At 49.5% G+C, this 15265-nt stretch overlaps 1 protein-coding gene across 1 annotated transcript in view; it reads right to left on the bottom strand.

Moving 5' to 3' along the window:
- LOC132587860 (synaptic vesicle glycoprotein 2B-like) overlaps positions 1-15265 on the bottom strand; it is a 44117-nt gene that overhangs the window by 14279 nt on the left and 14573 nt on the right. The window contains 6 exon segments of the mRNA XM_060260246.1: positions 844-932; positions 3600-3710; positions 5220-5309; positions 6974-7107; positions 9676-9827; positions 12411-12591. Of these exon segments, the coding sequence (XP_060116229.1) occupies positions 844-932; positions 3600-3710; positions 5220-5309; positions 6974-7107; positions 9676-9827; positions 12411-12591 (757 nt within the window).

Raw genomic sequence — 15265 nt, 5'->3', positions numbered from 1 at the left:
AGGGGGTTAGATAAAAATATGGAGCAGAGGTCCATCAGTGGCCATTAGCCACAGTGTGTATATAAATGTGTGTGTGTGTGTGTGTGTGTGTGTGTGTATATATATATATATATATATATATATATAATTTTGGGGGGCACTGTGTGACACGGAGTGTTGGACTGGATGGGCCATTGGCCTGATCCAACAGGGCTTTTCTTATGTTCTTATGTGACACAGAGTGTTGGACTGGATGGGCCATTGGCCTGGTCCAACATGGCTTCTCTTATGTTCTTATGTGACACAGAGTGTTGGACTGGATGGGCCATTGGCCTGATCCAACAGGGCTTTTCTTATGTTCTTATGTGACACAGAGTGTTGGACTGGATGGGCCATTGGCCTGATCCAACATGGCTTCTGTTATGTTCTTATGTGACACAGAGTGTTGGACTGGATGGGCCATTGGCCTGATCCAACAGGGCTTTTCTTATGTTCTTATGTGACACAGAGTGTTGGACTGGATGGGCCATTGGCCTGGTCCAACATGGCTTCTCTTATGTTCTTATGTGACACAGAGTGTTGGACTGGAGGGGCCATTGGCCTGATCCAGCATGGCTTCTCTTATGTTCTTATGCCTTCCCCAGTCATGTACACTTTCCACCCAGCAAGCTGAGTCCTCATTTGACCGACCTCGGAAGGATGGAAGGCTGTCAACCTGAGCTGGCTACCTGAACCCAGCTTCCACTGGGATCGAACTCAGGTCATGTGCAGAGGGTTCCGACTGCAGCTTTAACCCTCTGCGCCACGGGGCTCTGTGTTAGTCCTGAGATAACAACCAGTTTTTGGACATCTCATGGCACCTACCTTAAAGCCATGGTAAACCACACGATGGCCAGAAACAGAGTATTCATTCGATACTGGGCTGTCAAACAATAGAGGATGTTGTCCAAAACCTGAAAAGTCCACAAGATCAGTTATGGCAAAACTCTACAATAAACTTTGGACACAATCTATGATTCTCAATAATATCCCTTGGAGATTGATGGAGATGGGTCGCCGAGCCTGTTTGTATCAGTAGAAAACAGCAGGAGTCCAGTAGCTCCTTCAAGACAAACAGAATTTGTGGTAGGGGAGGAGTTTTCGTGGGCTGCTAAGATACTTGAAGAAGTGAGCAACACCAAAGCTCTTCCCATGCCAAGCTGACACAAATTTCGTTAGCCTTTATGGAGCTACTGGACTTTTGTTCTTTTTTGATACCATCCCTCGTTTGGGGAACAAAGTACTCATATGCGGAAAGGGGCCCCAGAAAAACGCCATATTCATTTCACAGACTGAGAACGCCAAACAATTTGGAAACCATCTATATCGGGGATGGCCAAACTGTAGCTTGGGAGTCACATGTGGCTCTTTCACACTTACTGTGTGGCTCTCGAAGCCCCCACCAAGAGGGTCCATCAGTGGCTATTAGCCACAGCGTGTATATAGATATATAGAATTTCTTTTTTGGCCACTGTGTGACACAGAATGTTGGACTGGATGGGCCACTGGCCTGATCCAACGTGGCTTCTCTTGTGTTCTTATGTGACACAGAGTGTTGGACTGGATGGGCCACTGGCCTGATCCAGCATGGCTTCTCTTATGTTCTTCTGTGACACAGAGTGTTGGACTGGATGGGCCACTGGCCTGATCTAACATGGCTTCTCTTATGTTCTTATGTGACTCAGAGTGTTGGACTGGATGGGCCACTGGCCTGATCTAACATGGCTTTTCTTATGTTCTTATGTGACACAGAGTGTTGGACTGGATGGGCCACTGGCCTGATCCAACCTGGCTTCTCTTATGTTCTTATGTGACACAGAGTGTTGGACTGGATGGGCCACTGGCCTGACCCAACATGGCTTCTCTTATGTTCTTATGTGACAGAGAGTGCTGGACTGGATGGGCCATTGGCCTGATCCAGCAGGGCTTCTCTTATGTTCTTATGTGACTCAGAGTGTTGGACTGGATGGGCCATTGGCCTGATCCAGCAGTGCTTCTCTTATGTTCTTATGTGACTCAGAGTGTTGGACTGGATGGGCCACTGGCCTGATCCAGCAGGGCTTCTCTTATGTGACTCAGAGTGTTGGACTGGATGGGCCATTGGCCTGATCCAACAGGGCTTCTCTTATCTTCTTCTGTGACACAGAGTGTTGGACTGAATAGGCCACTGGCCTGATCCAACATGGCTGCTCTTATGTTCTTATGTGACACAGAGTGTTGGACGGGATGGGCCATTGGCCTGATCCAACATGGCTTCTCTTATGTTCTTATGTGACTCAGAGTGTTGGACTGGATGGGCCATTGGCCTGATCCAACATGGCTTCTCTTATATTCTTAAGGCGTTTGTCTCTTTAAATCACTTCTCCAAGCCAAGCCACAAGCTTGGAGAATGCATTTCAAGTTAAAGCTGCTTTCTTTCCACCTCTCCCTCCCTCCCTCCTTCCTTCCTTGTGGCTCTCAAACATCTGATGTTCATGCCTCGTGGCTCTCACACATCTGATGTTTATTCTATGTGGCTCTTACATTAAGCAAGTTTAGGCACCTCTGATCTACGTCATTCAGCTTCATTCAGGCTGATTCACACATTAACAGAGTTCACAGGCTGCGTCTGAGTTCCCCACTCTGCATTTCTGTCACATGTAACTTGTGCATTCACCCCCTCATCCCCAGGTGTGCAGAACCCAGTTCATTTCGTGGCCACGTGGCATGGCTTCAGTCTCCCTCATGCCGCAAACCGTTTTCCTAACCTGTACTGCCCCTGAAATTAGCCCTCCTTCTAGCATTTCCTTCAGTAAATCTAATATTGAGGCTCAGGCGGTACACAAATGTGCTTACATTTCCTCAGACACAAGATAAAAAGACAAGTGAACGATTAACTAAAAATATTTAATGGGTTCATAATCACTTCCCCCAAAACAAAATATTTCGTTTGCTGATAAATCAGTGAGGTGGTCCAAGTACTCTCCCAAGATCCTACTTGGGAAGTGTCCATAAAATAGGTATGGCGGCCGCATAACCTAGGGTTGCCAAGTCCAATTCAAGAAATATCCGAGGACTTTGGGGGTGGAGCCAGGAGACTTTGGGGGTGGAGCCAGGAGACATTAGAGGTGGAGCCAAGATCAAGGCTGTGACAAGCATAATTGAACTCCAGACGGAGTTCTGGCCATCACATTTAAAGTGACGGCACACCTTTTCAATTCCTTCCTTCCATAGGAAATAATGAAGGATAGGGGCACCCTTTTTTGGGGCTCATAGAATTGGACCCCCTGGTCCAATCTTTTTGAAACTTGGGGGGTATTTTGGGGAGAGGCACTAGATGCTATACTGAAAATTTGGTGCCTCTATCTAAAAAAAACAGCCACCCCAGAGCCCCAGATACCCGCAGATCAATTCTCCATGATTTTCTATGGGAATAGATCTCCATAGGGATTAATAGAGTTCGCAGCAGACATTTCCCTCCCCACCCCCCGCTTTCTGACAACCCTGAAGCAGGGGGAGGGCCTCCAAACTGGGGGATCCCCTGCCCCCACCTGGGGATTGGCAACCCTACCATAACCCCAGATTGCGATTGGATTCCATACCTGTTTGAAGGTTGTCGTGGCTCTGACCAACGACCGCTGGTACCACGTCCCGGTTGAGCTCTGGATTTCAATAAACTCATCTATCTGCTTGGGAGTTTTTATGTTGGCTACCTGAAAGAAGCAAACCAGAGCCAAAATGTTCAGCTCTCGACACGATCGAATGTAATGCTCTTTTCTAGTTCCATTTAAACTGTTGCCGTTTTGATTTTTCTTCTCTCTTGGGCAACGTGAAACCACTTTTGTGCCGTTTTAGCCCTTTCCAGATGTCACATCCATGCAGGCCTCATTTTGGGCAGGAGCTCTGAGCTCTGGAACTTCTAAATTTTGTTGTGCCCTTTCTTTCTCTCTCTCCACACACCCCACCGCCCCAATACTCGCTACTGAGCTTCATTGTTCAAACCCACTGTGAGAAGTTTGCTGAACTCTCAGATTTGACAAACTTTCCAATATTTTTCCGCCACAAATAAAAGAAAATAACCAAAACATATAAATCAGACAGATGGAAATCTTCCTCATGCTACTGTGGGCCCATAGGAGAAAGTACTTTAAAAGGTATAATGGGAACAGGCTTCCCTCTAAGCTGAGTTACTGTGAACTAGCTCACAGATTTTTACCCTCCAGCTCACAGATTTTTGTCTTAGCTGAGGAAGGACGACCCCAGAGCACACTCATTTCTGCAGTCGCTCACAACTTTAATGCCAGGAGCTCACAAAGTAGAATTTTTGCTCACAAGAGTCTCCAGTTTAGAGGGAACATATGAACATATGAAGCTGCCTTATACTGAATCAGACCCTCGGTCCATCAAAGTCAGTATTGTCTACTCAGACCGGCAGCAGCTCTCCAGGGTCTCAAGCGGAGGTTTTTCACGCCTATTTGCCTGGACTCTTTTTAGTCAGAGATGCCGGGGATTGAACCTGGGACCTTCTGCTTACCAAACAGATGCTCTACCACTGAGCCACCGTCCCTCCCCTTAAACATTGGATGGGAGTAAGGTTTTATTACTGAATTATCTATATTATTGAATTATCTATAATTGAATTATCTATAAATTGGATTTATATCCCGCCCTCCACTCCGAAGAGTCTCAGAGCGGCTCACAATCTCTTTTCCCTTCCTCCCCCACAACAGACACCCTGTGAGGTGGGTGGGGCTGGAGAGGGCTCTCACAGGAGCTGCCCTTTCAAGGACAACCTCTGCCAGAGCTATGGCTGACCCAAGGCCATTCCAGCAGCTGCAAGTGGAGGAGTGGGAAATCCAACCCGGTTCTCCCAGATAAGAGAGCTCTGGCTGACCCAAGGCCATGTTGCAGGTGCAAGTGAAGGAGTGGGGAATCAAACCCGGTTCTCCCAGATAAGAGTCCGCATACTTAACCACTACACCAAACTGGCTCTCAATTGTAGATGGCGAGGACTCCCTCGCCCTGAAACCGCTGGCTCCCATCCCTGTATCTCCCTGCTAATAAATGGATGTTGTTATGATGGCTGAACCGAAAAGCAGGAACCTGAGTGAGTCTTGACCTGCAAGCTAGCGGGAACACCGCCTTCCTGGATCCTAGTTCAGCTGCTCTAACCACTACCCCAGCCTGCCTAGGCATCTTTCTGGGCCAAGGGCTGGGCTTACCGTGAACACCCTCTCTGGCTCTCCTTTGGCCCTCATGTTGGTGTCGTGGACTTGCTTGAGAATCATCCAGGCTTCGTCATGCTTGCCTATCTAGAAAGACGAAAGCAAACGATACCAGAAATATCACTTCGCCTCCACAGATTTGCTTTAATCATCTCAATTTTCATCATTTTTTCTGTTTTTTATTAAGAGTCTGCAAGAAGCAGCATCAGTAGACTAGGATTCTGGGCTAGGCAGACCACTGGCCTGACTCAGCAGGGCTGTTATATTCTCATGCTGATTGATACTTTGAGGTCAGTCAGGAATTGTTCTCCAGGCCAGTTTGGCCAGGGATTCTGGAGTTCTTTTGCCATCTTCTGCGCAGGGAGTGTACGTGTGTGTGTGGAGGGGAGGGGAGGTATTTGTGAATTCCGTGCATTGTTCAGGGATTTGGACTAGATGACCATGGAGGTCCCTTCCAACTCTATGATTCTATGTAAGGGCACTCTGACTGGTCGATTTGAGGGCTGCCATTCCCCAGCTGGGGGCAGGGGATCCCCCAGTTTGGAGGACCTCCTCCCACTTCAGGGTCATTAGAAAGCCGGTGGGGGGAGGAAAATGTCTGAAGGCACTCCGGTATTCCCTAGGGAGACCAATCCCAATAGCGTATAATGGCAAATTGATCTGTGGATATTTGGGTCTCGGGGGGCTGATTTTTGAGGTAGAGGCACCAAATCTTCAGCAGAGCACCCAGTGCCTCTCCTCAAAACACCCCTCAGGTTTCAATAGGCTTGCCAATCCCCAGGTCCCAGCGGGAGTTCTTCCGCTTTCCCAGGCTCCTTCCCGCCCCCAGTCAGCTGGCCGGCAGGGGGAAGCGCCGCCCCCAGAGGACCATGTGTCTTTGGAGGCTTCAGTCTCCGATTGAAAGGCTTCCTCTTGGGATGGGGTGTCTGGGTTACTTTGAAGAAGTTGGCAGCAACTCGTGAGTAGAGAGGCCAATCCATCGCTTCAGAGTCGCCAGAAACGGGGAAGGGGGGAGGGAAACGTCTGCTGAGCACTTTATTATTCCCTATGTGGAGATCGATTCTCATAGGGCATAACGGGGAATTGATCTGGAGGTTTCGGGGGCTCTGGGGGAGCTGTTTTTTGAGGTAGAGGCACCAAATTTTCAGTATAGTATCTAGTGCCTCTCCCCAAAGTACCCCCCCAGGTTTCAAAACGATTGGACCAGGGGGTCCAATTCTATGAGCCCCAAAAGAAGGTGCCGCTATCCATTATTTCCTATGGAAGGAAGACATTTAAAAAGGTGTGCTGTCCCTTTAAATGTGATGGCCAGAACTCCCTTGGAGTTCAATTCTGCTTGTCACACCCTTGTTCCTGGCTCCACCCCCAAAGTCTCCTGGCTCCACCCCCAAAGTCTCCTGGCTCCACCCCCAAAGTCTCCTGGCTCCACCCCCAAAGTCCCCAGATATTTCTTGAATTGGACTTGGCAACCCTAGGTTTCAAAAAGATTGGACCAGGGGGTTCCAATTCTATGAGCCCCCCAAGAAGGTGCCCCTACCCTTCATTATTTCCAAATGGAGGAAAGGCATTTAAAAGGAGTGGGGTCCCTTTAAACGTGACGGCCAGAATTCCCTTTGGAGTTCAATCATGCTTGTCATACCCTTGCTCCTGGCTCCGCCCCCAAAGTCTCCTGGCGGCACCTCCAAAGTCCCCAGATATTTCTTAGTCGAACCCAGCAACCTTGGTTTCCGTTTCCCGGCCAGCCTTCTTACCTCCAGCAAAAACCGTGGACTTTCGGGCATGAATTTCAGGGCCACGAGGGAGGCAATGCAAGGCAGGGAGCAGACGACCACAAAGACCCTCCAGCTGTGGAAGTGGTAGTTGGTTCCCATGCTGAAGCCCCAGCCTGCAAAACAGGAAGATGAACAGCGGGGCTGCCTACATTCTCCACTAATTTCTCCGGGCCAGGGCTTTTTTTTTTTGTAGCAGGACCTCCTTTGCATATTAGACCACACACCCCTGATGTAGCTCCAAGAGCTTACAGTAGGCCCTGTACTAAGAGCCCTGTAAGCTCTTGGAGGGTTGGCTCCATCAGGGGGTTGTGGCCTAATATGCAAAGGAGCCCCTGCTAGAATTCTATCTCTGGACCCTGTACTAAGAGCCCTGTAAGCTCTTGGAGGGTTGGCTCCATCAGGGGGTTGTGGCCTAATATGCAAAGGAGCCCCTGCTAGAATTCTATCCCTGGACCCTGTACTAAGAGCCCTGTCAGCTCTTGGAGGGTTGGCTACATCAGGGGTGTGTGGCCTAATATGCAAAGGAGCCCCTGCTAGAATTCTATCTCTGGACCCTGTACTAAGAGCCCTGTAAGCTCTTGGAGGATTGGCTCCATCAGGGGGGTGTGGCCTAATAGGCAAAGGAGTTCCTGCTGCAAAAAAAGCCCTATGTAAAAGTAGTCAAATAAAATAAAGAATGATCGAGGGCAGGATTCATTGAGGAGAAATAAATGGCGTCTGGAGCCTTGTAAGCTCTTGGCAGATTGGCTACATCAGGGGTGTGCGGCCTAATATGGAAAGGAGCTCCTGCTAGAATTCCACCCCTGCCTTTGCATATTAGGCCACACACCACTGATGTAGCCAATCCTTCTGGAGCTTACAGGAGGCCCTGTACCAAGAGCCCTGTAAGCTCTTGGAGGATTGGTTAGATCAGGGAGGTGTGGCCTAATATGCAAAGGAGTTCCCACTACAGACCCCCCCCTGCTCCCGTCCTATTACAGAGGGAGGGGAGGATTATTCATTGCTAACTCAAAGGGGGAAATTTAGCTTTCATTTTTGATCAGAGCAAGTTTCCAGCCCCTTTGGATTATGAAGATCTGTCTGGAAGTTGTTGGAGAAAGCTCAGTGCGATTCCTGCTGGACTCCGTATGCCCTGAACAGCTTCTTGCCCCTCGCGATGACAAGCAAAGCAGAATCATCCAAAATATGCAGATATACAAATCTACCCAGGACTTTTTTTGTAGCACAGACTCCTTTGCATATTAGGCCACACCTCCCTGATGTAGCTAATCCTCCAGGAGCTTACAGGGCTCTTAGTACACAGCTCTAAGCCCTAGGAGGGTTGGCTACATCAGGTGTGTGTGTGGCCTAATATGCAAAGGAGTTCCTGCTACAAAAAAAGCCCTGAATCTGTGTTGCAAAATTCTGCTTGTTCCCAGTGGAAACTGCTCAAACAGGGGTGAGCTATAATTATTCCAAAAGCTGCCCATGAAGGCTAATGCAGCATTTTTGCCCGTATAAATTCAGATATCTCTGGAGGGCAAAAGTACAGGGGGAGTATGAAGAACTGCTGATCAGTATTTTACTGGTCCATCCTGTGCAACCAGTACTGCCACAGGAGGTGGTGGCAGCTACAAGCTCAGACAGCTTCAAGAGGGGATTGGATTAACATCTGGAGCAGAGGTCCACCAGTGGCTATCAGCCACAGCTTATCGTTGGAACTCTTTGTCTGGGGCAGTGATGTTCTGTATGCTTGGTGCTTGGGGGGCGGCAATAGTGGCAGAGCTTCTAGTGCTGGCACCTGGGTTTTTGGCCACTGTGTGACACAGAGTGTTGGACTGGACGGGCCATTGGCCTGACCCACCATGGCTTCTCTTATGTTCTTATGTGTGACACAGAGTGTTGGACTGGATGGGCCATTGACCTGATCCAACATGGATCCATGTTCTGTCTTCTTGGTGCTTGGGGGGGGGGGCAACAGTGGGAGGGCTTCTAGTGTCCTGGCCCCACTGGTGAACCTCCTGATGGCACCTGGGGGGAGGGGGTTGGCCTCTATGTGAAACAGAGTGTTGGACAGGATGGGCCATTGGCCTGATCCAACAGGGCTTCTCTTATGTTCTTATGTGACACAGAGTGTTGGACTGGATGGGCAATTGGCCTGATCCAACATGGCTTCTCTTATGTTCTTCTGTGACACAGAGTGTTGGACTGGATGGGCCATTGGCCTGATCCAACAGGGCTTCTCTTATGTTCTTTTGTGACACAGAGTGTTGGACTGGATGGGCCATTGGCCTGATCCAACAGGGCTTCTCTTATGTTCTTCTGTGATACAGTGTTGGACTGGATGGGCCACTGGCCTGATCCAACATGGCTTCTCTTATGTTCTTATGTGACACAGAGTGTTGGACTGGATGGGCCATTGGCCTGATCCAACAGGGCTTCTCTTATGTGACACAGAGTGTTGGACTGGATGGGCCATTAACCTGATCCAACATGGCTTCTCTTATGTTCTTACTGGGGGGACTGAACATTTTTGAAACACCAGATCCTACCCGACTCTAACTGACTGGTAGATTCTCCACCCACGAACCATCCACTCCACCCCACCAGTTTTACTTGCTGGTACAACCTGGAAGGGGGAGGGGCTGTATGTTTAAAACAAAAGATGGCACAGCACTGCACATGGATTTGGAAGCAGTTACCGTAATGTGGAATGATGCTCCAGGCCATGATAGAGGCATAAAGCCCACCGATCATCCAGAACATGCAAAGCCAGCTCAGGTGTTCCCCTCTCTTCTCACGGGACAAGAATTCAGAAAAATAGGCAAACACAATAGGGAGTGTACCCCCGATTCTAAGGAAACAACAACAAAAAGGAACAGGAAGAATCAAACACCCCACAAAGTCAAGCACTCAATTTGCACAACTCATCCAGGGCTCTGTTTTGAAGACTGAATATGGAGCAGAGGTCCACCAGTGGCTATTCGCCATGATGTATAGATGGAACACTCTGTCTGGGGCAAGTGAGGCTCTGTCTTCTTGGTGCTTGGGGGACAAGAGTGGGAGGGCTTCTAGAGTTCTGGCCCCACTGGTGGACTTCTTGATGGCCCCTGGGTTTTGGCCATTGTGTGACACAGAGTGGTGAAATGTATGGGCCACTGGCCTGATCTGATATGGCTTCTCTTATATTTCAATGGCTATTATCCACAAGATATAGCGAGAATATTCTTGTCAGGGCACTGATGCTGTCTTCTTGGTGCTTGGGGGGACAAAAGTGGGAAGGCTCTTGGAGTTCTGGTCCTGATGATGCCCCTCCTGATGGCACCTGAGTTTTGGTCACTGTGAGAGACAGGGTGTAGGACTGGATGGGCCATTGGCTTGATCCAACATGGCTTCTCTTATGTTCTTATGTGACACAGAGTGTTGGACTGGATGGGCCACTGGCCTGATCAAACATGGCTTCTCTTATGTTCTTATGTGACACAGAGTGTTGGACTGGATGGGCCACTGGCCTGATCCAACAGGGCTTCTCTTATGTTCTTATGTGACACAGAGTGTTGGACTGGATGGGCCACTGGCCTGATCAAACATGGCTTCTCTTATGTTCTTCTGTGACACAGAGTGTTGGACTGGATGGGCCACTGGCCTGATCCAACATGGCTTCTCTTATGTTCTTCTGTGACAACGAAGGGTAGGACTGGATGGGCCATTGGCTTGATCCAACATGGCTTCTCTTATGTTCTTATGTGACACAGAGTGTTGGACTGGATGGGCCATTGGCCTGATCCAACATGGCTTCTCTTATGTTCTTATGTGACACAGAGTGTTGGACTGGATGGGCCACTGACCTGATCCAACATGGCTTCTCTTATGTTCTTCTGTGACACAGAGTGTTGGACTGGATGGGCCACTGGCCTGATCCAACATGGCTTCTCTTATGTTCTTATGTGACACAGAGTGTTGGACTGGATGGGCCACTGGCCTGATCAAACATGGCTTCTCTTATGTTCTTATGTGACACAGAGTGTTGGACTGGATGGGCCACTGGCCTGATCCAACATGGCTTCTCTTATGTTCTTCTGTGAAACAGAGGGTAGGACTGGATGGGCCATTGGCTTGATCCAACATGGCTTCTCTTATGTTCTTATGTGACACAGAGTGTCGGACTGGATGTGCCATTGGCCTGATCCAACATGGCTTCTCTTATGTTCTTATGTGACACAGAGTGTTGGACTGGATGGGCCACTGGCCTGATCAAACATGGCTTCTCTTATGTTCTTCTGTGACACAGAGTGTAGGACTGGATGGGCCATTGGCTTGATCCAACCGGGCTTCTCTTATGTTCATATGTTTCATAGAACAGATGTGGAATTCGGAATCCAGATAATCAAATCCTTCACTTCAAAAAGGAAGCAAGAAGTTACTAGTCCTTATGACTGCAAAGGTAAGCATGAACACATTGGTACGACGCCTGATGCAAACTGAGAAGCCAGAGGAGGTTAATGAGGACATCCAATCAAGAGACAGAAGAAACGGTGCTCTATAACTTTTAGAAGTCCCTAACAGAAGTGAGGAAACTTAATGTGTCTGTTGAATTTGCATATTTTATTCCGGTAGCAGAAGTTTTCTTTTCTGAGCACTGAACTGGGGTTCCCTTTGGCAGAATCGGAACACACATGGAAGCTGCCTAAAACCGGATCAGACCCCGGGGTCCATCCAGGTCAGTATCATCTACTCAGACTGGCAGCAGCTCTCCAGGATCTCAGGCAAAAGTATTTCACATTACCCCCTGCCTGGTCCCTTTAATGGACAATGCTGGAGATTGAACCTGGAACCTTCTGCATGCAAAAACTTTCCCACTGAGCCAAACACATCCCCTGAGTCTGGGGGCGTTTCAGAGCAACACAGGGTGCCCATGCATTTGAACATCTCACTCCATAAGTTCCAGGGCTCAAAATGACAGGTGACCGTATTCCAGTTCAAGCAACCCTTTATACCTCAAATAGAAAATATTAGAGGCAATATGTCCAGCCTTAGCACAAAATAATTATTTTTTAAACATCACCGAGCCCTGATGCAGGTTGGCCATTTGCCTCCCTGCAGTAACTCATCTTCTGCCCTCGACCCTAATCCCCCACCCTCAAGAAACTGTGGAGGAAAAAAAATGGCTAGAAAATGAACCCCATAGTGACACTCTAGGAGTTTCCCCATTTCTTTATGGTCTTTACCACAGAGATTACAGGAAATTCCTAGAGTGTCACCTGGAAGCGATATCGCAGCCTCCAAAATCTCCACCCTCCTCAGGTACTACCTTCAACATCTCCCAACATTTGCTGAGATAATGTTGTTTGCAACCTTGTGGAGAGGTCAAATCTTGCCAGCTTTCCCTTTCATGAAACAGAGACCAGGCCTTTCCCGAGGAGAAGACCATACCCACCCGAAACCAGAGATAAGGCGGCAGAAGAGGAAGAATCCATATCCCTGGACAAAGGAGGAGAGGAACGCGAAGGCAGCGTTGATGGAGAGAGAAAGGATGAGACACTGCTTCCGGCCCAGTTTGTCCGCCAGGCCACCCCACAAAACAGCGCCCAGCATCATGCCCAAGTAGACAATCAGGCCTGCAGGAGAGAGGAAGACGGAAGAAGAAGAAGAAGAAGAAGAAGAAGAAGGATTCAGAAGCAGAGCCACACCAGTCATATTTTTAAAAGGGCAGCCCTGTCAGGTCATGGCAGACCACTACAGTTTGGTGTAGTGGTTAAGTGCACAGACTCTTATCCAGGAGACCTGGGTTTGATTTCCCACTCTTACACTTGCAGCTGCTGAAATGGCCTTAGGTCTGTCATAGCTCTCGCAGAGGAGGAAGAAAGGAAGTTATGGAGGGAGGGGAGGGACGGAGGGGAGGACGAAGGAAGGACGGAAGGAAGGAAGTTAGGGAGAGAGGGGAGCGAGGGGTGGAGGAAGGAAGGAAGTTAGGGAGGGAGGGGAGGAGGAAGGAAGGAAGGAAGTTAGGAAGGGAGGGGAGGAAGAAGGAAGGAAGGAAGTTAGGGAGGGAGGGAGAGGAGGAAGGAAGGAAGTTAGGGAGGGAGGGGAGGAGGAAGGAAGGAAGTTAGGGAGGGGAGGAGAAAGGAAGGAAGTTATGGAGGGAGGGGAGGAGGAAGGAAGGAAGTTAGGGAGGGAGGGGAGGAGGAAGGAAGGAAGTTAGGAAGGGAGGGGAGGAAGAAGGAAGGAAGGAAGTTAGGGAGGGAGGGAGAGGAGAAAGGAAGGAAGTTAGGGAGGGAGGGGAGGAGGAAGGAAGGAAGGAAGTTAGGAAGGGAGGGGAGGAAGAAGGAAGGAAGGAAGTTAGGGAGGGAGGGAGAGGAGGAAGGAAGGAAGTTAGGGAGGGAGGGGAGGAGGAAGGAAGGAAGTTAGGGAGGGGAGGAGAAAGGAAGGAAGTTATGGAGGGAGGGGAGGAGGAAGGAAGGAAGTTAGGGAGGGAGGGGAGGAGGAAGGAAGGAAGTTAGGAAGGGAGGGGAGGAGGAAGGAAGGAATGAAGTTAGGGAGGGAGGGAGAGGAGGAAGGAAGGAAGTTAGGGAGGGAGGGGAGGAGGAAGGAAGGAAGTTAGGGAGGGGAGGAGAAAGGAAGGAAGGAAGTTATGGAGGGAGGGGAGGAGGAAGAAGGAAGGAAGGAAGTTAGGGAGGGAGGGAGAGGAGGAAGGAAGGAAGTTAGGGAGGGAGGGGAGGAGGAAGGAAGGAAGTTAGGGAGGGGAGGAGAAAGGAAGGAAGTTATGGAGGGAGGGGAGGAGGAAGGAAGGAAGTTAGGGAGGGAGGGGAGGAGGAAGGAAGGAAGCTATGGAGGGAGGGGAGGAGGAAGGAAGGAAGCTATGGAGGGAGGGGAGGAAAGGGAGGGAGGGGAGGGAAGGAGGAAGGAAAGAAGGAAGTTAGGGAGGGAGGGAGGGGAGGAAGAAGGAAGTTAGGGAGGGAGGGAGGGAGGAAGGAAGACAATATGGAGGGAAAGGTAGAAAGAAAGCAACTTTATCTTTAAATGCATCTTTAACTTTTAACTTTAAAAGCCACCAGCTGGCTTGGCTTGGAGAAGTGATTTCAAGAGACAAATGCCTTCTCCAAGCCAGCCAACTGGGAAGTGGGGGCTTTAAGAGCCACACAATATGGAAGCATAGTGCTTCCAGGGTCAGGTTAGAATCTGGGCAGCCCAGGTTCAAATCTCTGCCATGGGGGCGACATTAGACCAGTCATACACTCTCAGCCTAACTGATCTCACAGGAAGGCTGTTTTGAAGATAAGACGGAGGAGCGGCAATCCGAATCGCAGCAAGAAACGTTCAGAGGTGGTTTGCTGTCGCCTGCCTCTGTGTTGCAATCCTGGTGTAGCAATCCTGGGTGGTCTCCCACGCAAATACTATGCAGGGACCCCCCTGCTTAGCTTCCGAGATCTGACAACATCAGGTTAGCCTGGGACTTCAAGGTCAGCAGGACATGGATAAGCAAAATGCCCTCCAGTGGGAAGACATCAGTCCTTGAATCTGAAATGCATAGATATTCTACCTGAATGCATTGTCCATCAGAGGGCATTGTGAGCTAACTCCTCTGGCATAGCCTTCCTAACTAGCTCCACCACACACACAAACACACACACACAAACTCCAGAATGCTTCGGCCTGCCTAAGCAGCTTAGGAGAGCACACGTGTGCTGTGCTACCAATAGGGTTGCCAATCCCCAGGTGGGGGCAGGGGATCCCCTGGGTCAGCAGAAAGTGGGAGGGAGGGGGAGGGAAAGAGAAATGTCCGCTGGGCACTCCATTATTCCTTATGGAAACTGATTTCCATAGGGTATAATGGAGAATTGATCCACAGGTATCGGGGGCTCCGGGGGGGCTGTTTTTTGGGGTAAAGGAATCAGATTTGCTTCATAGCATCTGATGCCTCTCCTGAAAACCCCCTACAAGTTTCAGAAAGATTGGACCGGGGGGTCCAATGCTATTAGCCCCCAAAGAACGTTCCCCTATCCTTCATTATTTCCAATGGAGGGAAGGCATTTAAAAGGTGTGCAGTCCCTTTAAATGTGATGGCCAGAACTCCCTTTGGAGTTCAGTCATGCTTGTCACACCCTTGCTCCTGGCTCCACCCCCAATGTCTCCTGGCTCCACCCGCCCCCCAAAGTCCCCAGATATTTCTTGAATTGGACTTGGCAACCCTAGCTACCAATCCCAGTCCAGTCTGAGGCCCAAGATTTGCTAAGCCCGCCCAGCACAACCAGGGAAGAGTCTCTGCTTGACTTGAAGGAGAACCGCTGATGC

The sequence above is a fragment of the Heteronotia binoei genome, chromosome 19, assembly GCF_032191835.1.
Source record: "Heteronotia binoei isolate CCM8104 ecotype False Entrance Well chromosome 19, APGP_CSIRO_Hbin_v1, whole genome shotgun sequence".
NCBI lineage: Eukaryota > Metazoa > Chordata > Lepidosauria > Squamata > Gekkonidae > Heteronotia > Heteronotia binoei.
This window is presented reverse-complemented; position numbering and strand designations above follow the sequence as displayed.